The sequence below is a fragment of the Sitophilus oryzae genome, unplaced genomic scaffold (genome assembly GCF_002938485.1).
Source record: "Sitophilus oryzae breed Bouriz unplaced genomic scaffold, Soryzae_2.0 scaffold_888_pilon_pilon, whole genome shotgun sequence".
NCBI classification, from domain to species: domain Eukaryota; kingdom Metazoa; phylum Arthropoda; class Insecta; order Coleoptera; family Curculionidae; genus Sitophilus; species Sitophilus oryzae.
The window spans coordinates 1,003,477-1,022,341 of record NW_022147514.1 but is presented as its reverse complement, the minus strand read 5'-3'; the positions used below and the strand labels follow the sequence as shown (position 1 = coordinate 1,022,341).

Genomic DNA, 18,865 nt, shown 5'->3' with positions numbered 1-18,865 from the left:
TCCCCAGAAAAATTTCAGGTAAGTGAACCTTTTTATATTATTACTGATTTATAGTCTAACAGCCTCCTCACATCCCTGGACGTCGTCCGGGGACTACCAAAAATGAGCCCTAGAGGTTCTAAAAAATCCACAAAAACTCCCCCTAATGATATTTCAATGGAATCAGATGATTCCATAACAACTCACGGTTCTTACGAAACCGATTCTAGCGACACTCGTCCTCACGTCCCCCCTGATTATTTAGACGACTTTGCGTCTAAATATTACTGTCTAATAGTTGAATTAAATAATCTTCGTGAAATTCTCCAGATAAATGGTCGTCTCCCCAAAACTCCATCGCAAAAGTCAGAGGGTCCTAGCCTAAAGAGGAAAGTCCTTAGAAAGAAGAGGGCACGTCAGAGTAATTCTGACGACTCCTCCTCTTCGATAATAAACAACAAGAAAATAGCAGCAAGGGCTGCTTCCCCCAAACATGACAATTTCCCCCCACTCCGCACACCAGGCCCATCTTCCTCTGGTACCTCTGAGAAAGATCAAACAAATCGTCCCAGCAGCCCTGCTAAACAGGTTCCTGCAGAAACTACTCCCTCTGCTGCTCCTCAAACGCAGCAAGAAAAACCAATATCTACCCCAAAAATCTCCATCAAGCCTACTCCAATAGTCTTGAGGGATACTCGACTGTGGTCGAGTATAACTCGCAGACTAAAGCTTGATTTTCATGTATCCGTTGTCCGACGATACGTTCATACGATATTAATTTTATTGGTAGAATTTAAAGACTTTGATTGGTTAGAAAATAACGCAGTTTTTCAATTTATTGCATTTTCATGCCTCCGTTTATCGGATATACGTTGGTGTCATTTTATATTTTCGTTTCCATAACGATTTTGCTATTTTACTTATATTTTTATTAAGGTTAGATTAAATTTGTCAAAAAAGTGTCAAAGCGCCCGTTATCGTATGAACGGGTCCGTTGACGGGCTGAAGTAAAATATTTACGGATGAAAAGTGGCGCGAAAACGCTATGACCAATCAGAGCACCGTCGGACCAACGTATCAACGTATAACGGATGCATGAAAATCAAGCTTAAAGGAGCAGAAAAGCGTCATTAAAAGCTCCAAAACCGTGCAATACAGTATACAAATTAGCCCCGCCACAATCGCCGACCACAGGCACATAACTGCTTACTTCAAGAGTCAGAAGATAAGCTATAATACATTTTTTCTCCCTGAAGAAAGGGATCTAAACATTGTAATAAAAGGCATCGAAACGTTCGTTGAGAACTATGTGATCGTCGACGACTTCAAGAGTTCGAAGTCAAAGAGATTCATCGCCTCACCCGAAAAGCTAAGGCCCTTCCAGTCGTAAAAATTAGAATCCCCCGTAATCAGACTTAAATTTTCCAAGTCCGTACTGTAGCCCTTCTCAGGGTTAAAATAGAACCCCAAAATCGTGGTAATGGCACTCGCCAAGGAGATAAATCGTGGGGTTTCACATTGTAGTAATCAGAATGGAAAGGCTAATAATAATAACATAGAGAATGAATATGATATATTATATATAATATTCTTAGTTAAAAAATATATTGATTTACATACCAACTTACGACAACAAAGTAAAAATCATATTCAAAAGAACTTTTTTAAGCTCATGAACAATGCTGTTTTCGAAAAAAACATGGAAAATGAACGAAAATATAAAGAAATTAAATTAGTAACTACTTGGTTAGGAAGACATGGAGCAAAAAAATACATATTTAAACCAAATTATCGCGTTGATAAGAATATGGTTATTATTAAAATCATGTTGGTTTTGGCATTTTAGAAATTTCTAAAACTATTTTACATGACTTTCATTATAACTAATAATAAATCAACTTTTAATATGAAAGCCAAATTCTTGTATACAAATACAGATTCATTGGTAAGGTAAAGGCACCAGTGATTGGCAGTGCACCAATAATTGACACTTTAAGATATATATTGCCAAAATAAGATTAACGGCCGTTCGCAAGGCATCTCTAGTAAGAAAACTTTATTTATATGATGTAGCAAAAAAATACATATTTAAACCAAATTATCGCGTTGATAAGAATATGGTTATTATTAAAATCATGTTGGTTTTGGCATTTTAGAAATTTCTAAAACTATTTTACATGACTTTCATTATAACTAATAATAAATCAACTTTTAATATGAATGCGAAATTCTTGTATACAAATACAGATTCATTGGTAAGGTAAATGTAATAATATGATGCAACATTGTACCAGCTATGACGTCATCTGAGACGTCAGCTGATATTTTAGGTTATTACAACGTGGCGAAAGTTTGTGATGCCGGTAGTTTATGAAAATTTTGTTTCATTTGTTAAGGTAAGGCAAAACAAACATAATTTTTTTTGCCATATATAATTTATGTTTAACTTTTTCTGTGTGTTTGACAGTACTATTTATGCATGATTAAAACATTTTTTAATGTGTTTTTATTAGTAAGAACGCATTATTTGATGTTAGCGTGAGTGTTAATAACTGGATCATGAGATTTATATGTGTCCCAATTATTAACACTTTGTGTCAATTACTGGAAATATAATGAACTTATGACGCTCATAGTAAAAATTTAGAATTTTAGGCAAGAGCCACATCCCTGAATAAGAGATTCAAAAAATACATGCTTCCAGTTATTGACACAGGTGTCAATTATTGGTACATCAGATGTCAATTATTGGTAATTGATATGTTGCAGACATTATGGCGCCCAAGAAAAACTATTCTAAAGAGCAGATGGCTGAAGCTCTTGCAGCTGTAGCAAGAGGTATGCCTGTGGCTACAGCAGCTAAGACGTACTCTGTACCAAAAGTGACCTTGTATTATAAGTCGTCAGGAAAGTTACCAGTAGAATGCCGGATGGGACCAACTACAGTCCTTACCGACGATGTAGAAAATTTGCTAGAGCAGTGGATATTACCTTTAGCTAAGGCTCATCACCCTGTTAATAAAGATCAGTTGTTAGATAGCGTGCAACTCTTACTACAAGAACAGAAACGTCCCAAACCTTTCACCAATTCTCGTCCAGGTAGAAAATGGTTCAATTCGTTTTTAAAAAGGCACCCTAATTTAAGCAACAGAGTTGCAAAAAACTTAACTTCCGCACGGGAAAAGGTTAAGGAGGGGCAAATTAGGCAATGGTTCGAAGAAATCAAAGATTACCTGGAATCTAAGGAGTTATTCGATATCACTAATGATGCAACGCGTGTTTTTAATTGTGACGAGAGCGCGTTTTTCCTTCAGCCCAAAGGTGAAAAGGTATTGACAAAGAAGGGAGACAAAAACGTCTATAATGCTGGAACCAACGATGACAAAGAGAACCTAACAGTCTTAGTGACCGCAAACGCCGCCGGAGTGCTTGCCCCACCTTTGGTCGTTTTTAAATACGAACGTATTCCAAGTCACATTGCACATAGTATCGATAAGAGCTGGGGAATAGGACGTTCTGAGACTGGCTGGATGTGCGGCCAAACGTTCTTTGAGTACATTACCAATATATTCTTCCTTGGCTGATTGACAAAAAAATTAAAAGGCCCATATTAATGTTTGTTGATGGTCATGTGTCACACATGACATTTCAGCTGTCCCGTTTCTGTTCGGAAAATGGTATTGAACTTTTGGCACTGTACCCAAACTCAACACATTTAATTCAACCAATGGACGTTTTCGTATTCAAGCCACTTAAGGCGTTTTGGAAAAAACGCCAGTATATATAGACAAGAGATATAGTAATAGACCGATAACTCCCATTACACGCCCGGTGCAATGAACAGCGCCTCTGGCGATTGTAGTGAAACTAAAGGGGAATGGAGGGGAAAGGGAATTTTGAATTTTAATTATTTATTATGTTATTATTATGTTAAAGAAATTTCGAGTATATTCAAAAATATACCCGAAATATCCTTTAACAATTGAACTAAACTGTTTAAAAATGGAAGTTAATAACACATACTAATTGATTTAATTCAACCAATGGACGTTTTCGTATTCAAGCCACTTAAGGCGTTTTGGAAAAAATGTGTGAGAGAGTGGCACATCGACCATCATGGTGACAAGCTAAGGAAAGAAAATTTTGGGTCAATATTTGAAAAGGCCCTAAGTTTAGTTACCTTCCAATACATACAAAATGGATTTAAAGCTTGTGGAATGTCACCTTTTAATGTAGAAAATGTCAAGTTTTCAAAAATTCCCAATTATTCCAAGGAGAATTTGAATTCATTACCAACACTTCATAACACAAGCACTGGATTGGAAGTCCTAGAAAAGTACATCCTGAAAGAAACATTAGCTGCTTTTAGAGCCAGCGAAGAGGACTGGACTGGAGCTGTAAAAGATGCATCTCTTTTTGCCATATGGAAAGCAATGAGAGACAGAAAAGAGCCTGGAAAAGAGCCATCAGAAGATGAGAACAAGGTGGAAAACCAGGAAAATGGACAACAACCTAATTTGCTAGAGAATCCTGATGATATTGCGGAACCAGAACCTGAATATTCTGGCATTAATTTACAAGAGAATCCTGATGTCGCGGAACCACAACCTGGCTGTTCTGCACATAATCCTGTGACACCACCAAAAATTATTCTACATTCTGTTGAGAGTTTGACACCATCATCAGCTTCATACATCAAATATCCATTTGGGTCCCCTTTAAGTATATCAGTTCTGAAACAAAATGTCCCGACGCCCTTCAAAAAGGCCCTCTTTTGGCCAGAAGAAACAAAATCAGAAAATAAGAAGCGGAAAAAAGAAAAAGTCCCAGCGGCTCAAAGACTTGGCAGGATTATCATAGCCAGAAAGAAATGGAGAAAAAGCAAAAACAAGAAGAAAAAGAAAAAAGAGCGGAAGAAAGAAAGCGTAAAAAAGATATAAAGATGACGACAAAGAGACCAGTTAAAAAGAAAAGGAATTCATACTCTGAAAGTTCATCTGATGACAATGAGGAATGGGAGGAGAGTGTTGACAGCATGGATGATGTTGAGTCAGAAGGAGAAAAGGGTGATTTTGAATGTGAAAAGGAGAATAATGCGAAATCAGACGAAAGGAAGTTATCCTTTAATGACATCCAAATAGGAGATTATGTATTGGCCAAGTTTTTTTAGGAGGTGAAAGAAAAACATTCTTTTATAGGTATATCTGTATAGTGCGAAAGATTTATAGCAAGGATGATATTGAAGTTGTTTCTCTAAAATCAACAAGTGACAAATCATCCTTTAAAATAATGGAAAATGATATATCTACGATAAAATTTGAAGACGTCATCGAAAAACTGGATCAACCAGAACTTCAAAACATCGGTGATAGAATCAAATACACGTTTCCAAAAAAGGTGGACATCTTTGAAGCATCTTAACTTTAATAAATTAAGTATTATCCTGTTAAATCTGTATTGAAATTAAAGTATATCTGTCTATAATTGGTGTGTCAAACCTGTCAATTATTGGGGTGTCAGTAATTGGATAATATGTGTCAATTATTGGTATTCCAAGAATACATTACATTTCCATTAGAGAGTCTAATTGTGTCAATTACTGGTGCCTTTACCTTATATCATTTTCAAGTTTTTTACAAGTGAAGCAAGAAGAGAGAGAAATTGAATAGAAGACCTATACTTAAATATGAATATAAAAGTTTAAATGCAGTGTGTAATGAACCTAAGGATATGACATGTAATGGTTTAAAAAGATTTGCAGAAAAATCAAAGGCACCATAAGCTATTAAAAACATCGTCCAGGATAATACATCAGCGTCAAGCTGCACTTATACGACAAAACATACCTAATCGTTAATATAAATGGTCTAGAAAAAGATCTATCGAGGAAAGAAAAAGACCAAGAAAAGGAAAAAGCCAGCCTCAATTATATTATGTCCGTCTATGACCTGCAAGCAGTACTTCCTAAACCTTGTGTTTTTATTATAAGTCCAAGTTAAATTGCTCAATTTAACCGTGTCTGAACTAAAAACGGGCTCCACAGAATGCTACTTTTGACATGAAGGGCACGCAAATAGGGGAGCAGATAAAATAGATTCATGTGTGCTTAATGTTATAGAAAAAAAGTGCGAATTTGTGATAATGAAGCTGGACGGGAATTCGTTTTCTTTTCAGACAATTGTTGCGGACAACAAAAAAAAATTCTGTTGTTATGTATATTTATGCTTTAGCTAAGTACCCTAAAATTTATTTATATCTAATAAGTCAACAGAGTCAAAACGAAGGAGATTCTGTCCATTCAACTGTGGAGAAGGCTGTAAAGGAAAGTTTGAAATCTGGACCTATCTACGTCCCTAGTCAGTATACACAAATCATACGTACGGCAAAAAAAGAAGAAAGAACCCTACCATGTCAATGAACTGAGTTATTTGGATTTTTATTCACTCCAAACATTTTATTTATGTCGAAGAAAGAATACCATCCCAAACACTGAATTTAGTAGAAAATAATCATATTGTCAAGACTTAAATAAATGTCAACTTGGGTTTATATCAAATTGGGAAAAGCACGTAAAATATAATTCTAGTAAACCAATTTGATGTAGGCCCAAGAAATCAGTTACCTGCACGACATCGACCCAGATATGTTTTTAAATAATATTAAAAAATTAAACGATTAAAGTACAACAATCTCGGGTCGATAATCAAACGCAGGTTACCAAAATTCGATTTCCTCATAGCCGGGTGAATGTAATTAGATGGAAAATATTGAACGACGTAACCAGCGATGACCACGAGGGATAGGAAATATAAAAAGAGTATGCTGAAGAGAGCGGAGTGGCAGTCAGATCGGTTAGTTAGTCCAATGGTCAGTTAGTTGCGTAGTTAGTTGCGGGTAGTCAGTCCAATGGTCAGTTACAGTCAGTTAATAAGTAGCTAGTTAATCGGTAGAAGACAGCGAAGACGTTGAAGATGTTCATGTAAGTACGCCTTTGAGCATACCCTTAACCCATTACCTCCCACTGTACTCATTTGGGTACATCGTAAAATGTTGCTTCCCAGCGCCATCTGTCGAAATAAAACTACAATTTAATAAATTGGAAGTAATCTGCAATATAGAGGGAGTACACACTTTCAAGGATTTCTCATAGATAACCCACTTAGCGGAAATTCTGCCAAATTCGGAGATTTGCATGTCAGTTGTTTTCATAGTGAAGGTTGAATTATTTTATTTGGGGTGCTGAATTAGTTTGTCAGGTATGTATTGTTACTGTTTTTGTTATAATAATAAATAATTTTATGAAAATTCTGAAAAAAAATGTTAGAAAACTTTAAGTGTACTCATTTGAGAACAATGGGAAGATATGTATAAATTATTCGAAATATTTTTACAGGTGTGTTCTTGATATGGATTTTGATTTCGAGCCAATCACTTCCAAATGTTTCTATGGCAAACGTTTCAAAACATTGGGAGAACCCGTGGAGGAAGCATGTTCGTCAAAGCACGAAGAAAAAATAGTTATTATTCCACCTGAGGTTGATACGCAGATGAAGAAGACTTCGATGATAATGAGATAGCTGTCAACTTTCCCAGAGATATTCCAGGAGAAGTAGAACTTCAATATCCCTCGGATGAAGATACACGCAGAAAAATCACGGCTAGAATTAACTTACAATTTTGTAAGCTCTAACTGTCCTACAAATTATTGAAGCTTTTCTTACAATTGTAGGACTACATTTTATTGTCTGTTTGGTACCCGTCCTTCAATTTTGTGAAACAGAACTGTAAACTCATGATTTACAGTAACATAAAATATTTGTTTTAGAGTAGTCAAATGCAACACCACAAAAACAAGTATTGAAACTCACAAATTTTGTCAATATTTGCTTTATTTTTTGTAGATGTGTCATTGCCAGACTGTAAACCCTGCACCCAATTAAATGCATTTCATCTGATTATTTTTATATTATGTTTACAAAATGCTATACAACACTTCATGGATTTTTCAAATAATGCGTAGTTGTTGTTTTTCAATAATTATCTAGATATAAAATTGTGAAAAATAGTTTATTTCCAGGGGGACAGTTATATTAGCACTAGTGAGATGGTGAAACATAAAATTCTTACTTTATTTTGCGCACCAAATGATATATAGTCATAAAAAACAATTATAAATAATTTTTCATAATGACGATTTGGCAACCTTGCGAGACGGAAGCCATCATCGCTTTTGTTTCGAAGTGCGTAGTTTCGCAGGTCGCCCGTGTATCGCCCATCGCCCATCGTCCGTCGTCGTCGTTTGTTTGGTGTCTCCTTACGTGTTCCGGGACGTCCGTGACCGTTACCTGTTGTGTAATATGGATGCTCTACTGGAAGACTGGGGATTCCCTAATTTAAGAGACGTATTCAGAGGTAAGTACCTAATTGTTTAATTTACCAGCATACCTACCTACCTATGGGCGTCTTCCATACATTCCACTACATTATGCATACTTACACTGTTTAAACAGTATCCACCTGTTTGATTTGGCTTATTATATTTAGTGTAAGGTCGATTTATAAACTGAAAACGGTGCGGTTCGACGTTGCGGTTGCGATTATTTCTACTGGCTATTTGCTATTACTAATAACGTTTCAAGGTCAACGTTCTTGTCGAAGTTAAAAATTGGTTAATTTTTGACGTAAAACGTCAACCGCAACAACAACCGAAAAATTTATAATCAACAAAACATCCTGCGTATAAACAAACTTTTTACCGACCGTAACGTCGGGCGTCGAACCGCAACGTTTTCAGTTTATAAATCGACCTTTAATGATCAAAAAACAGGTTTTCTTTTTTTAAGTAAGTAAGTAAAAGTACCTTTGAAGCATTTCTAAGAAACAACCGGCATGACATGGCCCGCATTTTGGCGGGATCACCTAATCGCCATAACAATCACGATTGTAATTACCTAATTCTTATCATTATCTAGAATACCTAGTGAAACTACGCCACGAAACTATGATCCGAGCTATGATCACACTATCACAACTAACAACATTGCATACAATACACCTAACCTAGAGTTTTTTCTACCTAATTAAACTGCTGAAATTAATATGCATCAAGACCATTTTTAGTGTCTATTTTAAAAGTTAAATGATAGAAAAAATAAAAGTTAAATAACTAGGTACGTAGGTATATTGGAATACAGTTGGTAGATTTTAAAAATCGTTTTTGTTCAATGATATACATACTCGTACTACATTATGATGAACGGTACTTACATAATGATATAGGTAATAGGTGTGACGTCAGTCTTTAGTGTAGTAATCTTAACTTCCGAGTTAACTTCCTTGCAATGTTAGGTCATCTATTCTGTTTAAAAATGAAGGTCATACAAAGAATAATATTCTTATGGGACTTGTGCTGATGGCAGGGATGGCATCAACAGGATGACATAACATTGTACTACACCTGTGTTGATTTGACTATTAGAACACGTACCGGGTGACACAAGATGTTGTCCACCACCCCACACACTTTTTTCTACAGCTTAAGACATGTTGATTTGATTTTTTAATATAGTTAGGGGTGCATAAAACCCCATTTTTTGACATATTTGTTTTGTTGAAACCACTTCCGGTCTTTATAATTTTAAATGGAAACCCCCATTTTTTTGATATTCGAAATCTACGTGAAATTCTACAAAAATTCTACAAAAATAAATACTTTTTTTATCTTCCAATTGTGTCGTATTTTTCTTCGTTATCGAGAAAAAAATAAAAACAACTTTTATGGTCCTTCATAGACCGCCTAGCAATTTTTTGTTTTCTTGGAAACGAAGAAAAATACGACAAAATTGGAAGATAAAAAAAGTTTTTATTTTTGTTTGCTTAGTTCAAAAAATCAATATCAGGAAAAAGTCAGTGACGCTCCTAATTTTTGTTAGTAATGTTAGTTAAAATAATTAAAATCCGCCACTGAACATAATACGAGATTTATTTTTGTCTTAAATTATAGGGAAATTGACCCTCTTCTAAACTGCTGAAATAGATTTTTTTAAGAAAAACGCGAATATATGTTAGTATCTTAGTTAACGCCATCTAACGTTAAAAGAAAATTTTAAAAATACAAAGCAAAGTAACCCTTTTGTAGAGCAACTCATGCCCTTTCAAATGAGGCCAAATTATTTGAAATCGGATCAGCCATAACGAAGTCATGAGAGTTTTTCGAAAATAAACTTCAAGCTTCCCCACCACTTTAGTTAAGGTCTAACAAATATTTCTTCTGAAGCATTTTTTATTCAGAAAATATCAAAGAATAATATATCAATAAGTAATACTTATTGATATATTTTAGATTTGATTTTATGAGAAAATTATATTTTATTTAAAATTTATATTTTTATCTCATCCTACGTACCTACGTACTTAAATATATTTCCAACAGTTTCCCTTGGCCGTTTTACCCAATAAATTTTGTTCTTCCGATTATCAATTATCAAAATTATTAACAGTTATCGAGTTATGGCCGAGTGCCATTCTTATTTGTTCACCCTGTACATGTACCATTGCGCTAAAAAAAACTGGTACAAAAAAATTATAATAAAGTCGGTATTTTTTTTAGAACAACAGTGACAAATCAAAAAGGTAGGTTAAAGGTTGGCAATACTAGCAATAATTTTTGAAACTGATAATCATAGATGAATTCTGTTTGATTGTGTTTTAAAGTTTCTCATCGATTATCCATCAGTTCTACGGGATAAGCATTGATCAGAATTACAAATAACAAGTAGGTATCACAAAAAATAAACCAATTTATGTAGGATTTTACATTTTCAGTATGGTTATTATAGAAATGAAAAGGACAAATATTAAATTTAACAAACCAATTTATGTAGGATTCAGTATTTTGGACATTTCAAAAACCATAGTGTATGATTTTCATTACAACTACATTAAACCTCTGTATCGGAATATAATAATTGATTTCTTAATATATCACTTTTTTGTTGATAATATATATGAACATATTAGAGAGGATATAAATAAATTTGATATTTCTGACTATCAAGAAAACAATCAATTTAATATTCCTTTAGTAAATAAAAAAGTATTAGGTTTGATGAAGGATGAAAAACTCCAATAATTAAAATATTCAGTCACTCGTAGTCAGTCGAAGCAAATAGACATATCTGCATAGCTATTGAAAATGTTTATTATTGATGTACAAGGCTTTCAGTATGGATCGGGAAATTTTATTTGTAAAGAATTGGCAATAGTCAACGTTAACGACAATGGACATTTGGCTGCACATAAATTTATAAGTTATCCATTTGAATTGAAACAGTACAATTCAAAAGTTAGAGATCATATGGAATGGATAACTTGCAATGTTCATGGTTTAGAATTTGATGTTTTGTATGGAGAAGAAAAATGTTTACCGTATGAAGATATTTCGAGTTTCATTAAAAAACACGTGTGTTCAGAAATTGTTGCTGTTAATGGGGCAGAAAAGAAGCAATGGTTAGAAAAGTTTTTAGATAATGAAATAATTGATTTATATATAGAAAGATGTCCAGCATTTGATCGATTAAAAAATATATTCAAATCTTATCATTGTTTAAAACATTTAGATAGTAGTTTATATTGTGCAGTTGAAAATGTATTTCTTATATTATTGGTATACTTATTGTAATAATCAAAAATTTTTACTAAATATTTAAAATAATATATTTTAAATATTTAGTTAATATAATAATAATAGTTTTATTAATAATAATTTAGTTAAAATAATAATATTTTATACAAAATACATGCTTAATAAAACACTTAAAATTGTAATACTATCTTTTATTAACTATATACTCATACAATCCCTTTACTACAAACTAAAAACCATAAGATACTATATACATAAATATTTAAATATTTTTATACAATATGACATATATAAAACAACAATACGGACAACAAATAGGATGCTAAATATTAATTTTGTACAATAGTGTATTTTTGGCTTTCGTACATGTCAGCATCTTCATCGTATACGGTTGTAAATGATGGGGATGCGGACTATCCTCCTAATAATGTGTATAATATACCACAAAAAAATATTAGGTCTTATGAAAGATGAAAATAATGGGAAAATAATGACTGAATTTATTGGTTTACGATCTAAACTGTACACTTTTAGAACTCAAGCACATAGTTGTGAAAATTTAAATGTTAGTAAAAAAGCTAAGGGTATAAAGTCATCTTCACTTAAAGCTATAACTTTTGACGATTTTTATCAATGTCTTTTTAATAATTCCACTCTTGAAACTGAACAACATTTAACTCAATCAAAAAAAAATCAAGTGTATACTATAGCCCAAAGAAAAATAGCTCTATCTCCGAATGATGATAAAAGAATTATTAATTATTTGTATACAGATTCAAAACCACGGGGTTGGGAACTAAGGGGAAGCATTTAGAAAATCTTTAGATTTTATTTATTTGTTATAAAACCTCTCATTTTTTGAAAACATAGTCAAATGATGATGATGGAAAAGAGAAAATGTTTAAAATATGTAAAAGCAATTCCAGGAGCCTTTACTCCTACCAAAGGATCTCCTAGAGCTGCAGGATTTGATTTAAGGAGTGTCTACAGTATAACCGTACCTGCAAGGGATAAGGCGCTCATAAATACAGGTCTGAAATTTGAACTGCCTTCAGGATGCTATGGAAGAATAGCACCTAGATCAGGATTAGCTTCAAAAAACGGCATCAATGTTGGAGGTAGAATTTTATTTTTATAATTATTAATATGATAACTATTCATTTTAATTTTCTTCTAGCTGGTGTTATCGATCAAGATTATAGGGGAATTGTGATGGTTCTACTCTTCAACCATTCGAATGAAGACTTTCAAGTAAACGTTGGAGATCGTATAGCTCAATTAATTTGTGAGCGTATACACTATCCTGAATTGGTTGAGGAAAAAGAACTTACCCATACAGAACGCAACACCAATGGTTTTGGATCAACAGGGCGATAATAAAAACCTAGCTCTAAGTGTTTTTTTTTATATAACTTGCCTATAAATATTATTGTAATGAATATATTTATTAAGTATATTAAGCCTATTAAAAAAATAGAAGCATTTATGCTAGAGAAATTTTCTCAAATCGTGGTATAAAATGTAAAGATTATATTATTTTACTTTAGTATCCATAATAGTTAAGACAGATAGAGAGCGTGAAAAATTTTATTAATAAAAAAATAAGAATGGTAAATACAGATCTTCCGCAAGAAGTATCAGACGAGATTTGTAAATGGTGAGAATTTAAAAGATGTCCTGCATTCAATTACGAGTGTGGTAGATTGTTGTCAGCATTTGACAATCCTGGGAAATTAACAGGTGCTGATTTAAAAAGGCTTACCGACAAATCTGATGTACCTGAATATGTGAAAACTGCAGTAAAACGGGACATTGATGATCGCCATGCTGCACATTTACGTAACATACCTCGACATTTTTAATTTATGATTATAAATAGATCAGTTTGTAATATTTAGCATATGTAAAAAATAAACTGTTTTAAAAGATTTGTCTACGTGTGTTTTTCTGTTAATATCTCCAGTCTAGACTAGGTTGGTTAATACAACATTTAGTTTTAAGTAAACCATCTAAAATTAGTACTCTTATTGATAACCTTTAACCTATTATGCATCATCACATAAAATAACAACGCAATATTTTTATTGATAATCTTTGACCTTTTAAACGTTATCACATACAACAACAACAACAAGGCATAAAAGTAAACAATATAAAATTAGTACTCTTATTGATAACCTTTAACCTATTATGCATCATCACATGCAATAACAACGCAATATTCTTAGTGATAACCTCTAACCTTTTAAACACACAGCAACAACATTGCATTTTCCTAAATTTTAAGAAAATTTCTCGTCTATAGCACCCCAACCTATGTAACTCTTATAACATGGCATATATGCAAACTCCCTAAATCTACTTATTTAGATCTGGCAAAGCAGCATTTGCAGTACCCTCCTGCTTACCCTTAAAAACCTACCCTCACCCACCCCCCTAACAATTATATTAAGGCCCTTTTCAACAGCCTCCGGTAAATTTACAAGAACTACCCACACAAACATTATTTCTTTAGAAATAACCTTCAAATTAATCAAGGTCAATACTTCTTCGGCTCAGGGATCGATGCTGATGGAAAACATGCCATCGAGCAAAAATTGATCCAGTATCCCGCTAGCTATACTACTATTGGTTATATCTTTGAAGTTGATCTTACTTATCCTCAAGAACTTTTTGATTATCACAAAGATTTACCATTATGTCCGGAAAGGAGAATACCTGCTGGTTCAAAGATTCCTAAATTACTTACAACTCTATATAATAAGGAAAAATATATCATTCACTATCGTAATTTACAACAAGCCGTTAGTTTAGGATTAAAAATAACAAAAATTCATAGAGTTTTAAAATTTAAACTGATGAACAATGCTGTATTTGGTAAGACTATGGAGAATGTTCGTAAATATAAAGATATTAAACTTGTAACGAAATGGTCAGAAAGGTATGGTGCTAAATACTATATTTCACAACCAAATTTTCATAGTTGTACCATTTTTGATCAGGACATGGTAATAATCGAAATGAAACGTGTAAAAGTTAAATTTGATAAACCAATTTATGTAGGATTTTCCATTTTAGATTTATCTAAGACTTTTATATACGATTTTCGTTATAACTATATTCAAAACAAATTTGGAGAAAAAGCAAAATTATTATATACTGATTCTCTTATCTACCATTTTTTTGTGAACGATATTTATAACTCAATTCAGCAAGACATTCATAAATTTGATACATCAGACTATCCTCCTAATAATGTGTATAATATATCACAAAAAAACAAAAAAATATTAGGCCTTATGAGAGATGAAAATAATGGGAAAATAATGACTGAATTTATTGGTTTACGATCTAAACTGTACACTTTTAGAACTCAAGCACATAGTTGTGAAAATTTAAATGTTAGTAAAAAAGCTAAGGGTATAAAGTCATCTTCACTTAAAGCTATAACTTTTGACAATTTTTATCAATGTCTTTTTAATAATTCCACTCTTGAAACTGAACAACATTTAATTCAATCAAAAAAACATCAAGTGTATACTATAGCCCAAAGAAAAATAGCTCTATCTCCGAATGATGATAAAAGAATTATTAATTATTTGTATACAGATACAAAACCATGGGGTTGGGAACTAAGGGGAAACGTTTAGAAAATCTTTAGATTTTATTTATTTGTTATAAAACCTCTCATTTTTTGAAAACATAGTCAAATGATGATGATGAAATATTGATGATGGAAAAGAGAAAATGCTTGAAATATGTAAAAGCAATTCCAGGAGCCTTTACTCCTACCAAAGGATCTCCTAGAGCTGCAGAATTTGATTTAAGGAGTGTCTACAGTATAACTGTACCTGCAAGGGATAAGGCGCTCATAAATACAGAAGAATAGCACCTAGATCAGGATTAGCTTCAAAAAACGGCATCAATGTTGGAGGTAGAATTTTATTTTTATAATTATTAATATAATAACTATTCATTTTAATTTTCTTCTAGCTGGTGTTATCGATCAAGTTTATAGGGGAATTGTGATGGTTCTACTCTTCAACCATTCGAATGAAGACTTTCAAGTAAACGTTGGAGATCGTATAGCTCAATTAATTTGTGAGCGTATACACTATCCTGAATTGGTTGAGGAAAAAGAACTTACCCATACAGAACACAACACCAATGGTTTTGGATCAACAGGGCGATAATAAAAACCTAGCTCTAAGTGTTTTTTTTTATATAACTTGCCTATAAATATTATTGTAATGAATATATTTATTAAGTATATTAAGCCTATTAAAAAAATAGAAGCATTTATGCTAGAGAAAATTTCTCAAATCGTGGTATAAAATGTAAAGATTATATTATTTTACTTTAGTATCCATAATAGTTAAGACAGATAGAGAGCGTCAAAAATTTTATTAATAAAAAAATTAATAAGAATGGTAAATACAAGTATTCCGCAAGAAGTATCAGACGAGATTCGTAAATGGCGAGAATTTAAAAGATGTCCAGCATTCAATTACGAGTGTGGTAGATTATTGTCAGCATTTGACAATCCTGGGAAATTAACAGGCTCAGATTTAAAAAGGCTTACCGACAAATCTGATGTATCTGAATATGTGAAAACTGCAGTAAAACGGGACATTGATAATCGTCAAGCTGCACATTTACGTAACATACCTGGACATTTATAATTTATGATTATAAATAGATCAGTTTGTAATATTTAGCATATGTAAAAAATAAACTGTTTTAAAAGATTTGTCTATGTGTGTTTTTCTGTTAATATCTCCAGTCTGGACTAGGTTGGTTAATACAACATTTAGTTTTAAATAAACCATATAAAATTAGTACTCTTATTGATAACCTTTAACCTATTATGCATCATCACATAAAATAACAACGCAATATTTTTATTGATAATCTTTAACCTTTTAAACGTTATCACATACAACAACAACAAGGCATAAAAGTAAACAATATAAAATTAGTACTCTTATTGATAACCTTTAACCTATTATGCATCATCACATGCAATAACAACGCAATATTCTTATTCATAACCTTTAACCTTTTGACCGTTATCACACACACACAACAACAACATGGCATTTTCCTAAATTTTAAGGAAATTTCTCGTCTATAGCACCCCAACCTATGTAACTCTTATAACATGGAATATATGCAAACTCCCTAAATCTACTAATTTAGATCTGGCAAAGCAGCATTTGCAGTACCCTCCTGCTTACCCTTAAAAACCTACCCTCACCAACCCTCAACAATTACATTAAGGCCCTTTTCAACAGCCTCCGGTAAATTTACAAGAACTACCCACACAAACATTATTTCTTTAGAAATAACCTTCAAATTAATCAAGGTCAATACTTCTTCGGCTCATAGATCGATGCTGATGGAAAACATGCCATCGAGCAAAAATTGATCCAGTATCCTGCTAGCTATACTACTGACAATGTGCCACTATCTGTGCTATTTCCCAAAAAAAGTAGGGGTTCAAAACGTAAAGTCACTAGCAAAAAGGAGGAGCCTAAGTGGACCAAATTTTACACAGATATAAGTATGGATGGAAACACTACGGGCTACGAGGAAAGACAGAAAAATATGATTGAAGATGTTAAAGATAGTAGCCCCGTTCAAACTTTTGAAAATTTTTTTGATGATAAGCTTCTAAAACTGATCGTTGAGCAAACAAGTCTTTATGCCTCACAAAAAAATAATCACATCTTTACAGTAAGCGAGTCTGACATAAAAATCTTTCTGGGAATTCTACTTTTTTCTGGCTATCACAGATTACCTCGTGAGCCCATGTATTGGAGCGTTGACCAAGATGTCTCGATTCCTTTGGTAGCTTCCGCTATGTCTAGAAACAGATTTCAGGAAATAAAAAGGTACATACACTTGGCTGATAATACTAAGCTTGATACTTCCGATAAAATGTAGAAACTGCGCCCTCTAATGAACCTACTGTAACGAAAATATTTTCGTTACATTTTTTCTTTTATATCGTTTATACGTTTTTATATATTATCGATTTTTTGCGGAACCTCGATAGTGGTACACATCACTAGCGAGGGTTGTTAGTTTAAATTGTTTAAATATTTTATTTATTTTCTGGTTGCCTATCGGTTATCGATTATAATTTGTTTATTTTTAATGAAAACGAAGGTTTATTATTAATATTTTGTTTAGTGTTGTATAATTAAGATGCAATCGTTACACACATTTTTTTTGAAGGTATGTAAGAAATTTTATCGTATATATTATTTTTACTATTAATTATAGAATTTTTATATTGACATTTGGTACTTAACGCGTGTCTAAATGAATGGGAGAATTCTATAAAAGGAACTGTTTTGCCTAAAATCACTCTCTCTCATCTCAATCTTCTTTGGATAAACTTCTATCGTTTTTTCCAGACACCGACACGAGGTACGACTTGGAATTTCTCTATTAGTTTTATTTTAAAACATTTCTTTCTATCTAATGTGGTTATTTGATTTAATTATTTAATTATCTTGTAACTTTAAATTCCTTTTTCTATTTTATGCTTTTTATCTCACAATTCAATTTTTTTTTATCGTCATTTCTTTATCTTCTTATCTTAGTAGCACGTGTATAGTAGTTTTATATTTTTTCTCATACCTTTAACTTTTATTTAGTACTAATTATCTTTATCTTTCTTCTTTATGTACTGAGACGCAAGCTGTCGAACAGGAACCCGCAGAGGTGTTCGATTTAGCAGTCCCAGGGGCCATGAATAGAAACAGCACTGCAGGAGTACTCTCAGAGACGAACCAGGAGGGACTCTGGTAAGTGAGGATTTTTTATAAAAATTTTATTATACGACTTATGTCACCTTTAACGAATCCTTGCTTGCCAGAAGGCAACTCTTGTTTTATCTGGACCCTGTAGTGGTGGTGACTATTGGCAGGCCATTCGACAGATAGATTTTTTTTGTTGTTTTTGGGTCACTCTAGGGAACGTATCTATCTCGTATCTGCCAAATTTATCTTATCTTATCTTTATCTTATTTGGCGAATGCATTATCTTTGTTCCTGGAGTGACATATATCTTTTCTTTTAGTTTTTTATCTGTCGAATTGCCGCATTTATCGTTTTTCGTATCTTATCTCTATCTTTCTATTTACCTTTATCTTTCTATCTAGTTGTTTTATTTATCTTATCGTATCGCTTTTTAGTATTAACTTTTGTTGTAATTTAAATTTTCATATATTTC

At 32.8% G+C, this 18,865-nt stretch overlaps 1 protein-coding gene across 1 annotated transcript; it reads left to right on the top strand.

Annotated features, from left to right (window-relative positions):
- Positions 1 to 11,173: 11,173 nt before the first annotated feature.
- On the top strand, positions 11,174 to 14,107 carry LOC115890611 (probable deoxyuridine 5'-triphosphate nucleotidohydrolase). Its single transcript, XM_030910889.1, has 3 exons — positions 11,174 to 11,487; positions 12,524 to 12,741; positions 12,801 to 14,107. The coding sequence occupies exons 1-3, from the start codon at positions 11,174 to 11,176 to the stop codon at positions 12,998 to 13,000; spliced, it is 732 nt and encodes a 243-aa protein (XP_030766749.1). The 3' UTR covers positions 13,001 to 14,107.
- Positions 14,108 to 18,865: the final 4,758 nt, after the last annotated feature.

What these genes read in the sequence shown, in the direction of transcription:
- LOC115890611 (XM_030910889.1), top strand. Translation starts at nt 11,174, where the DNA reads ATGTTTATTATTGATGTACAAGGCTTTCAGTATGGATCGGGAAATTTT. An exon ending in GGGGCAGAAAAGAAGCAATG is followed by an intron (nt 11,488 to 12,523) that starts GTTAGAAAAGTT and finishes AAAGAGAAAATG; the next exon opens with TTTAAAATATGTAAAAGCAA. An exon ending in AAACGGCATCAATGTTGGAG is followed by an intron (nt 12,742 to 12,800) that starts GTAGAATTTTAT and finishes ATTTTCTTCTAG; the next exon opens with CTGGTGTTATCGATCAAGAT.